The sequence below is a fragment of the Balaenoptera acutorostrata genome, chromosome X (genome assembly GCF_949987535.1).
Source record: "Balaenoptera acutorostrata chromosome X, mBalAcu1.1, whole genome shotgun sequence".
Lineage (NCBI taxonomy): Eukaryota > Metazoa > Chordata > Mammalia > Artiodactyla > Balaenopteridae > Balaenoptera > Balaenoptera acutorostrata.
This window is the reverse complement of record NC_080085.1, coordinates 61,303,438-61,315,362: the sequence shown is the minus strand read 5'-3', so window position 1 is coordinate 61,315,362 and position 11,925 is coordinate 61,303,438. Positions and strand designations below refer to the sequence as shown.

Sequence of the window (11,925 nt, the reverse complement as noted above, 5' to 3'; positions counted from 1 at the left end):
ATGATATGCAAATATTTTCTCCCATTCTAAACTTTCCTAATTCTGTTATCAATATTTTGAGCAAGGGCTATAATATATATACTTCTCAGCCTAATGCTTACCTAATCTTAGAAGAATCAAGATATTTAATATTAGTCTTTCTATTAACTAATTTATGGGAGTAAGGAAGCTAGAGGTTTTTCTTTTCATATGTATCATTACTTGAGGCATATGAAATATGTATGGTATATTTTCCCTAATATCTCTTATCATGCAGTAGGTACTAAAGAGTCTATGAGCTTTAAAAAATGTTTGAGTGTATTTGAAAATAAGTTGCTTTGTGAAGTCTCTGTGTGAATCTATTTTCTGATATTTAACTGAAAACTTCTCTTTTTTAAAAAAATTTATTTGTTTATTTACTTTTGGCTGCATTTGGTCTTTGTTGCTGCACGTGGGCTTTCTCTAGTTGCGGTGAGTGGGGGCTTCTCTTTGTTGTGGTGTGCGGGTTTCTCATTGTGGTGGCTTCTCTTGTTGCAGAGCATGGGCTCTAGGCACGTGGGCTCAGTAGTTGTGGCTCACGGGCTCAGTAGTTGTGGCTCACGGGCTCCGGAGTTCAGGGTCAGTAGTTGAGGCGCACGGGCTTATTTGCTTCTGCAGAATGTTGGATCTTCCTGGATCAGGGCTCGAACCCGTACCCCCTGCATTGGTAGGCGGATTCTTAACTACTGTGCCACCAGGGAAGTACTGAAAATTTTTCATTTAGCAGATTTATTGTTCGTTGTAGCAGGTTAAAAATCTGTTTATTGTAGCAGATTAAAAATCTTCCAGAAGGTGCTCTTATGTTATTGTTATGAATATTAACAACATTCTTGCTAGTTAATGCTCAGAAATGTTGCAGGAAATTAGAGACATGTAGGTTATGGAGACCTCTGTTACACGAGTTTGGAAAAACCTCAATTTTGATAATATGAAAGGCATCAATTATGGTTCTACATCATGTTTGGGTTTTAAGGAATTCTATGGCCTAATAAGATTCAGCTATATCGGGTCTGGAGCTTAAGACTATTTAGAAAATGGTGACATCATTTGTACAGATTCAATAACTGGCTAATGTTGTTGCTAATTGAGCATGTCATTTTTTTCTCACAAAGTAAGGTCAGGACTTCAGAGTATGTCTGTCTAATGCTTTAAAGTATTAATAAGTATTTTAGTTTTACAGGGCATGTATCTAAGTCTCCCTTCAGAATTTCTACATTTTGTAGTTTTGAAGACATTGTTAATGTCTTTTCTGTAGTTTTAAGATGACCTATAATAACATGACTATTTGTGAAGTCAATGCATTTTACTTTGAGAATGAGTAATGATGATTAAGGTATAAACAAGTGACTCCCAGGAAATACAAATTTTATTTGAAAATTATACTTTGCCTTTAGCTAAAATAAACTTTGTCTCCAGTTTGGTTTTACTCTAAGGAGTATTGAAGTTTCTCCATGCTGTATTCATTTGACAAAAGGTCTAGGAACAGATTTCAGAATGATTTGCTACTTTCAGCCAATGGTGATAGTTCACAGCACTTTTATCATTTATTGTTATTTCAGAAATTGTTGAAAACCTGATTGTAGAAGACAGTTCATTTATGGTACGTGAGGCAATTGATAGACTCTTTGTGGACATAGCAATTATCAACAGCGAGTGTATGGCTGTAATACAGGACTCTGAGGTTGGTATTTTGTTTATAAGTTTTGATGATTTTGTTTATAAGTTTTGATGATTCACTGTTTTAATTAATGTATAAGTAAAAAAATAGACTTCATGATTAACATGAAATCTAAATACATGGAAATCAAGCCTAATGGCACATTTAGGGAAAATAGTGTTTTAGAAACCAATGGAAAAATATGTCTCAAATTTAATATGTACTATTTAATCTGTCTAGGCTTCAGTTTTCTCATCTCTTAAAAGGAGCATAATAAAACCCACCTCCCAGTGTTGTTGTGAATAGTAAACAAAATAACATATTTAAGGTCCTGGGTGCATAGTAGTTAGTCACTTAGTAATAGTTCTCGGGCTTCCCTGGTGGCGCAGTGGTTAAGAATCTGCCTGCCAACGCAGGGGACATGGGTTCGAGCCCTGGTCCTGGAAGATCCCACATGCCACGGAGCAACTAAGCCCGTGCGCCACAATAAGAGAAGCCACTATGATGAGAAGCCTGCACACCACAACGAAGAGTAGCCCCTGCTCGCTGCAACTAGAGAAAGCCTGTGTGCAGCAATGAAGACCCAACACAGCCAATAAATAAAATAAATTAAAAAAAAAAAATAATAATTCTCTTTTCCTTCCTTCTGCAGCAAAGAAAGAAACTACATGGTACCTGGTAGTGGGGAACTCAGTTGACTATAAGCCTTCAGTGGTGCTTTTTTTGGGGGTTTTTTCTAGTGTTTAATTGGAGGTCTGTCACTTAATTTTGAAATTGTCTTGAGGTTCTGAAATACTTTTGGGAATGTTTACCTTGGGCAGATCCTTCCATTTTGGTGATTGCACGTATGGAAAGGTGAGAATAAAGTTTGTTGTAATTATGTCTCATATATATATAACTTTATATATATAACTTTATTTATATAATTCATATGCCATATAATTTACCCATTTCAAGTGTACAATTCAATGATTTTTAGTATTTCACAGAGTTGTGCACACACCACCACAGTTAAGTTTAGAACATTTTCATCACCTCTGAAAGAAACCTTGCACCCATTCACAGACACTCTCCATTTCCTCCTCTCTCCTCCAGCTCTAGGCAACCTCTAATCTACTTTCCATCTGTATGGATTTGCCTATCCTGGACATGTTATATAAATGGAATCATACAATATGTGGTCTTTTGGGACTGACTTCTGTCACTTAGCATAATGTTTTCAAGGTTCTTCCATGTTGTAGCATGTATCTGTACTTCATTACTTTTTTTAAAAATTCTAATTTCCATTTGAAAGCTTGAGTTTATTTATTTATTGATTGATTGATTGGCTGCATTGGGTCTTCATTGATGTGCGTGGGCTTTCTCTAGTTGCGGCGAGCGGGGGCTACTCTTTGTTGCAGTGTGAAGGCTTCTCATTGCGGTGGCTTCTCTAGTTGTGAAGCACGGGTTGTAGGCATGCAGGCTTCAGTAGTTGTGGCACGTGGGCTCAGTAGTTGTGGCTCGTGGGGTCTAGAGCACAGGCTCAGTAGTTGTGGCGCATGGGATTAGTTGCTCTGAGGCATGTGGGATCTTCCCAGACCAGGGCTCAAACCCGTGTCCCCTGCATTGGCAGGCAGATTCTTAACCACTGCGCCACCAGGGAAGTCCCATGTACTTCATTACCTTTTATGGCTGATAATATTCCATTCTTTGGACATATCATGTTTTGTATATCCATTCATCTATTGATGAACATTTGGGTTGTTTACACCTTTTGGCTACTATGAATAATGCTGCTATGAACATTCATGTACAGGTTTTTATGTTTTTATTTCTCTTAGGTATATACCTAGGAGTGACATTGCTGGTCATATGGTAACTCTGTTTAACTTTTGAGGAACTGCCAGATTGTTTTCCAAAGTTACTGTACCATTTTACATTCCCACCGGCAGCATATCAGTGACCCAATTTTTCCACATCATCACCAATACTTATTATTAGCTTTTTGATTATAGCCATCCTAGTGAGTGTGAAGTAGTATCTCATTGTGTTTGTTTTATTTTTAATTGTGGTAAAGTATACATAATGTAAAATTTACCATCTTAACTATTTTTAAATGTAAAATTCAGTAGTATTGAGTACATTCACGTCGTTGTGTAACCAATCTCCAGAACTCTTTTGATCTTGTAAAACTGAAATTCTATACCTATTAAACAACAACTCCCCATTCTCCCTTTCCCCCAGACCCTGGCAGCCTCCATTCTACTTTCTATCTCTGTAAGTTTGACTACTCTTGGTACTTCATATAAGTGGAATCATACCGTATTTATCGCCTTGTGACTGGCATATTTCACTCAGTATAATGTCCTCAGATTTATCCATGGTGTAGTATGTGTCAGAATTTCTGCCTTCTTTTTATCCCCTCCCCCAGAATTTCTGTCCTTTTTAAGGCTTAATAATATTCCTTTATGTGTACATACCACATTTTGTTTATCTGTACATCAGTCCATAGATACTTGAACTGCTTCCACCTTTTGGCTTTTGTGAATAATGCAGCTATGAACATGGGTATATAAAAGTATCTGTTCAAGTCCCTGCTTTCAATTCTTTTGGGTATATACCCAGAAGTGGAATTGCTGGATCATATGGTAATTCTATTTTTTTTTTTTTTCTGAGGAACTGCCATACTGTTTACCATAGTGGCTGCACCATTTTTTTTTTTTTTTTGCTGCACGATTTTAAATTCCCATCAGTAGTGCATGAGGGTTCCAGTTTCTCTACATCCTTACCAACACTTGTTATTTCTGTTTTTGGATAGTAGTCATCCTAATGGGTGTGTGGTGGTATCTCATTGTGGTTAATTTGTTTCCCTGATGGCTGATGATGTTGAGCATCTTCTCATGTGCTTATTGGTCATTTGCATATTTTCTTTGGAGAAATATCTATTAAGGTCCTTTGCCAATTTTTAAATTGAGTTGTCTTTTTATTATGAGTAGTAGGAGTTCTTTATATATTCCAGATACAAGTCACTTATCAGATACGTGACTTGAAAAATATTTTCTCCCATTCTGTGAGTTATCTTTTCACTTTCTTGATTGTATCCTCTGAAGCAAAAAAGTTTAAAATTTTGATGAAGTCTAACTTATCAAGTCTTTCTTTTATTGTTTATACTTTTGGTGTCATATCTAAGGAGGCTTTTCCTAACCCAAGGTCGTGAAGACTTACTGTTATGTTTTCTTCTGAGAGTTTTATAGTTTTAGTTCTTACCTTTAGGTTTATGATCCATTTTGAGTTTACTTTTGCATATCGTATGAGGAAGGGATCCAAATTCATTCTTTTGCATGTGGATATCAAGCTGTCCCAGTATGTTTGTTGACTGTTCTTTCCCCATTAAATTTGTGTTAGTATCCTTGTCAAAAATCAATTGACCATAAATATGAGGGTTTATTTCTGGATTCTCAGGTCTATTCCATTGATCTGTATGTCTGTCCTTATGCCAGTACTACACTCTCCTGATTATTGTAGCTTTGTAGAAAGTTTTGAAATTGGAAATGTGAGTCCTTTAACTTTGTTCTTCTCTTTCAAGATTCTTTTGACTATTCTGGGGTCTCTTTAATTTCTATATGAAATTTAGGATCTGCTTGCCAATTTCTGCAAAGAAGACAGCTGGAATTTTGATGGGTAGTGCATAAATCCATAGATCAATTTGGGGAGTATTGCCAACTTAACAGTATTAAGTGTTCTAAGCCATAAAATGGTATGTCTTTCCATTTATTGTTTAATTTTTTCAACGTTTTTAGTTTGGAGTATAAGTTTTGTACTTTTTTGTTAAATTTTCTACATGTTTTATTTCTTTTGATGTTACTGTAGATGTATTGTTTTCGTAATTTAATTTTCAGATTATTCATTGCTAATGTAATTGTTTTTCATGTATTGATCTTGTATCCTACAACCTTGTTAAATTTGTTAATTACTTCTAAAGTTGTTAGTATTTTTTTACATAAAAGTCTCTTTTTAGAATGCTCAACATCATTAATCATTAGAGAAATGCAAATCAAAACTACAATGAGATATTATCTCACACCAGTCAGAATGGCCATCAGCAAAAAATCTACAAACAATAAATGCTGGAGAGGGTGTGGAGAAAAGGGAACCCTCTTGCGCTGTTGGTGGGAATGTAAATTGATACAGCCACTATGGAGAACAGTGTGGAGGTTCCTTAAAAAACTAAAAATAGAACTACCATATGACTCAGCAACCCCACTACTGGGCATATACCCTGAGAAAACCATAATTCAAAAAGAGCCATGTACCACAATGTTCATTGCAGCTCTATTTACAATAGCCAGGACATGGAAGCAACCTAAGTGTCCATCAAGAGATGAATGGATAAGGAAGATGTGGTACATATATACAATGGAATATTACTCAGCCATAAAAAGAAACGAAATTGAGTTATTTGTAGTGAGGTGGATGGACCCTAGAGTCTGTCATACAGAGTGAAGTAAGTCAGAAAGAGAAAAACAAATACTGTATGCTAACACATATATATGGAATCTAAAAAAAAAATGGTCATGAAGAACCTAGGGGCGAGACGGGAATAAAGACGCAGACCTACTAGAGAATGGACTTGAGGATATGGGGAGGGGGAAGGGTAAGTTGTGACAAAGTGAGAGAGTGGCATGGACATATATACACTACCAAACGTAAAATAGATAGCTAGTGGGAAGCAGCCGCATAGCACAGGGAGATCAGCTCGATGCTTTGTGACCATCTAGAGGGGTGGGATAGGGAGGGTGGGAGGGTGGGAGAGGCAAGAGGGAAGAGATATGGGGACATATGTATATGTATAACTGATTCACTTTGTTATAAAGCAGAAACTAACACCATTTTAAAGCAATTATACTCCAATAAAGATGTTAAAAAAATAGTCTCTTTTTAGATTATAACCTCTTTTTACTCTGTTAAGTTGTTAGTGAAAAGACATTATGAGGTTCAGAGTAAGAGTCTGGTCTTATTTTGCAAGAAGGTCTGTTTGGTTTTAGAAGTGCCTTGAATTTTTCTTTCTAGAAAGCCTAATCTTCATATTATTTACTTCTGTTTGCTGCATATATTTATTGTGTTTATCATTACACATTTATATAAACCTAGCACAAGTCTTGCCACATATTAGGTGCTCAGTATATATTAGCTGAATAAATCTGCATTTTGTGAATATGCAGTGTTTATAGTCAGAATTAATCTTACCCTTTCTTTTTTTTGCAATGTCATATTTTTAAAATTAAAAAGAATTTTGTTGAAGTATAGTCGATTTATAATAATGTGTTAGTTTCAGGTATACAGCAAAGTGATTCAGATATATGTTCTTTTTCAGATTCTTTTCCATTGTAGGTTATTACAATACACTGAATATAGTTTCCCGAGCTATACAGTTGGTCCTTGTTTACCTGTTTTATATATAGTAGTGTGTATCTGTTAATCCCAAACTCCTAATTTATCCCTCCTCCACCTTTCGCCTTGTGTAACCATAAGTTTGTTTTCTTTTTTTTTTAATATTTATTTGTTTATTTATTTTGGCTGTGCTGGGTCTTGGTTGCAGCACTTGGGATCTTGGCTGCAGCATGTGGGATCTAGTTGCGGCATGCAGACTTCTTAGTTGTGGCATGTGGACTTCTTAGTTGCGGCTCACATGCGGGATCTAGTTCCCTAACCAGGAATTGAACCCAGGCCGCCTTTATTGGGAGCACAGAGTCTTACCCACTGGGCCACTAGGGAAGTCCCATAAGTTTGTTTTCTATGTCTGTGAGTCTGTTTCTGTTTTGTAAATAAGTTCATTTGTATCATTTTTTTTAGATTCCACAAATAGGTGATATCATATGATATTTGTCTTTCTCTGTCTGACTTAACTTCACATTATGCACATGGCATTATTTCATTCTTTTTTTTTTTTCTTTGGCCATGCTGCATGGCTTCTGAGATCTCTGCTCCCTGACCAGGGATTGAACCCAGGCCATGGTAGTGAAAGCCTGGAGTCCTAACCACTAGGCCACCAGGGAACTCCCTCATTCTTTTTTATGGCTGAGTAACATTCCATTGTGTATGTATGTATGTATGTATGTACACACACACACACACACACACACACACACACACACACACACACACACACACACACACACACACACACACACCCCCCACACACACACACACACACATTCTTTATCCGTTCATCTGTTGATAGACATTTAGGTTGCCTCCCTGTCTTGGCTATTGTAAATAGCACTGCTATGAGAATTGGGGTATATGTATCTTTTCGAATTAGAGTTTTTTGTCTTCTCTGGATATATGCCCAGCAGTGACATTGCTGGATCATATGGTAACTCTATTTTTGTTTTTTTAAGGAACTTCCATACTGTTCTCCATAGTGGCTGTATCAATTTACATTCCCACGAACAGTTTTCTCCACACTATCTTTAGTATTTATTATTTGTAGACTTTCTGATAATTTGTAGTTGCCATTCTGACTTGTATGAGATGATACCTCATTGTAGTTTTGATTTGCATTTATCTAATAGTGATGTTGAGCATCTTTTCATGTGCCTGTTGGCCATCTGTATGTTTTCTTTGGAGAAATGTCTATTTAGGTTTTCTTCCCAATTTATTTTATTTTTAAAAAAACGTTTATTTTTTATTTTATTATATATTTTTTAACATCTTTATTGGAGTATAATTGCTTTACAATGGTGTGTTAGTTTCTGCTTTATAACAAAGTGAATGAGTTATACATATACATATGTCCCCATATCTTTTCCCTCTTGCGTCTCCCTCCCTCCCACCCTCCCTATCCCACCCCTCTAGGTGGTCACAAAGCACGGAGCTGATCTCCCTGTGTGCCCAATTTTTGATTGGGTTGTTTTTTTGATATTGAGTTTTATGAGCTATTTGTATATTTTGGCAATTAAGCCCTTATCGGTTCCATGATTTGCACATATTTTTTTCCGTTCTTTAGGTTGTCTTTTCATTTTGTTGATTTTTTTTTTTTTTGCTGTGGAAAAACTTAAGTTTAATTATGTCCCATTTGTTTATTTTTTAAATTTTTAAAAATTAATTAATTTATTTATTTTTGATTGCGTTGGGTCTTCACTGCTGCATGCGGGCCTTCTCTAGTTGTGGCGAGTGGGGGCTACTCTTTGTTGTGGTGCCCTGCTTCTCATTGCAGTGGCTTCTCTTGTTGTGGAGCATGGGCTCTAGGCGTGTGGGCTTCAATAGATGTGGCACACGGGCTCTAGAGAGCAGGCTCAATAGTTGTGGCACATGGGCTTAGTTGCTCCGCGGCATGTGGTATCTTCCCAGACCAGGGCTCGAACCCGTGTCCCCTGCATTGGCAGGCAGATTCTTAACCACTGCGCCACCAGGGAAGTCCCTAATTTGTTTGTGTTTGCTTTTATTTCTTTTGCCTTGGGAGACAGATCTAAGAAGATACTGCTATGATTTATGTCTGAGAATGTTTTGTCTATGTTCTAGGAGTTTTATGGTGTCATGTCTTATATTTAAGTATTTAAGACATTTTGAGTTTATTTCTATACTGGTATGAGGGAGTGTTCTAACTTCATGGATTTACATGTGGCTGTCCAGCTTTCCCAATACCAGTTGCTAAAGAGACTGTCTTTTCCCAATTGTATATTCTTGCTTCCTTTGTCTTTGTCATAGATTAATTGACTATAGGTACATGGGTTTATTTCTGGGCTCTCTATTGTGTTCCATTGATCTCTATGTCTGTTTTTGTGCCAATGTGACCACTATTTTAAATGGCTGAATAATATTCCTTCTAGTGGATTTAGCATATTTCATCTGTGTATTTCTTAATTAATGGACACTTATGTTGTTCAATAGTGAAATAATTTTTCACTATTGTAAATAATGATGTGTGGAACACTATTCAGTGCAGAGGTGATCCCCTTCATATTTTGGATTATTTCCAAAGGATAGAGTCTCAGAAAAGCAATTACTGTGTCAAAAGATATGAACATCACAAGCACTGAAATTGAAACTGTGATTAAAAATCTTCCAACAAATAAAAGTCCAGGACCAGATGTCTTCACAGGCGAATTCTATCAGACATTTAGGGAAGAGCTAATACCTATGCTTCTCAAACACTTCCAGAATATAGCAGAGGGAGGAACACTCCCAAGCTCATTCTACGAGGCCACCATCACCCTGATCCCAAAACCAGACAAAGACGTCACAAAAAAAGAAAACTACAGACCAATATCACTGATGAACATAGATGTAAATATCCTCAACAAAATACTAGCAAACAGAATCCAACAGCACATTAAAAGAATCATACACCATGATCAAGTGGGTTTTATCCCAGGAATGCAAGGATTCTTCAATATACGCAAATCAATCAGTGTGATACACCATACTAACAAATTGAGGGAGGAAAACCATATGGTCATCTCAATAGATGCAGAGAAAGCTTTCGACAAAATTCAACACCCATTTATGATAAAAAACCCTCCAGAAAGTAGGCATAGAGGGAACTTACCTCAGCATAATAAAGGCCATATATGACAAACACACAGCCAACATTGTCCTCAATGGTGAAAAACTGAAACCATTTCCACTAAGATCAGGAAGAAGACAAGGTTGCCCACTCTCACCACTATTATTCAACATAGTTTTGGAAGTTTTAGCCACAGCAGTCAGAGAAGAAAAAGAAATAAAAGGAATCCAAATCGGAAAAGAAGTAAAGCTGTCACTGTTTGCAGATGACATGATACTATACATAGAGAATCGTAAAGATGCTACCAGAAAACTACTAGAGCTAGTCAATGAATTTGGTAAAGTAGCAGGATACAAAATTAATGCACAGAAATCTCTTGCATTCCTATACACTAATGGTGAACTATCTGAAAGTGAAATTAAGAAAACACTCCCATTTACCATTGCAAGAAAAAGAATAAAATACCTAGGAATAAACCTACCTAAGGAGACAAAAGACCTGTATGCAGAAAATTATAAGACACTGATGAAAGAAATTAAAGATGATACAAATCGATGGAGAGATATACCATGTTCTTGGATTGGAAGAATCAACATTGTGAAAATGACTCTACTACCCAAAACAATCTACAGATTCAACGCAATCCCTATCAAACTAACAATGGCATTTTTCACAGAACTAGAACAAAAAATTTCACAATTTGTAGGGAAACACAAAAGACCCAGGATAGCCAAAGCAATCTTGAGAAAGAAAAACGGAGCTGGAGGAATCAGGCTCCCTGACTTCAGACTATACTAAAGCTACAGTAATCAAGACGATATGGCACTGGTACAAAAACAGAAATATAGATCGATGGAACAGGATAGAAAGCCCAGAGGTAAACCCACGAACATATGGTCACCTTATCTTTAGTAAAAGAGGCAAGCATTTACAGTGGAGAAAAGACAGCCTCTTCAGTAAGTGGTGCTGGGAAAACTGGACAGCTACATGTAAAAGGATGAAATTAGAAAACTCCCTAACACCATACACAAAAATAAACTCAAAATGGATTAAAGACCTAAATGTAAGGCCAGACACTATCAAACTCTTAGAGGAAAACATAGGCAGAACACTCTATGACATAAATCACAGCAAGGTCATTTATGACCCAGCTCCTAGAGCAATGGAAATGAAAGCAAAAGTAAACAAAGGGGACCTAATGAAACTTAAAAGCTTTTGCACGCAAAGGAAACCATAAACAAGATGAAAAGACAACCCTGAGAATGGGAGAAAATATTTGCAAATGAAGCAACTGACAAAGGATTAATCTCCACAATTTACAAGCAGCTCATGCAGCTCAATATCAAAAAAACAAACAACCCAATCCAAAAATGGGCAGAAGACCTAAATAGACATTTCTCCAAAGAAGATGTATAGATTGCCAACAAACACATGAAAGAATGCTTAACATCATTAATCATTAGAGAAATGCAAATCAAAACTACAATGCGGGGCTTCCCTTGTGGCGCAGTGGGTGGGAATCTGCCTGCCAATGCAGGGGACACAGGTTTGATCCCTGGCCCGGGAAGATTCCCACATGCCGCGGAGCAACTAAGGCCGTGTGCCACAACTACTGAGACTGCGCTCAAGAGCCCATGCTCTGCAACAAGCGAAGCCACGATAATGAGAAGCCCGCACACCACTCGCTGCAATTAGAGAAAGCCCGCACACAGAACAAAGACCCAACGGAGCCAAAAAAAACAAAAACAAATAAATAAATTAA

General features: G+C 36.9%; 1 protein-coding gene across 1 annotated transcript in view; it reads left to right on the top strand.

Moving 5' to 3' along the window:
* Positions 1–1,342: 1,342 nt before the first annotated feature.
* The window catches only part of TEX11 (testis expressed 11), a 340,481-nt gene continuing 329,898 nt past the window's right edge, over positions 1,343–11,925 (top strand). The window contains exons 1-2 of the mRNA XM_057537645.1: positions 1,343–1,351; positions 1,544–1,699. Coding sequence (XP_057393628.1) covers positions 1,343–1,351; positions 1,544–1,699 — 165 coding nt within the window. The remainder of the gene's footprint in view (positions 1,352–1,543; positions 1,700–11,925) is intronic.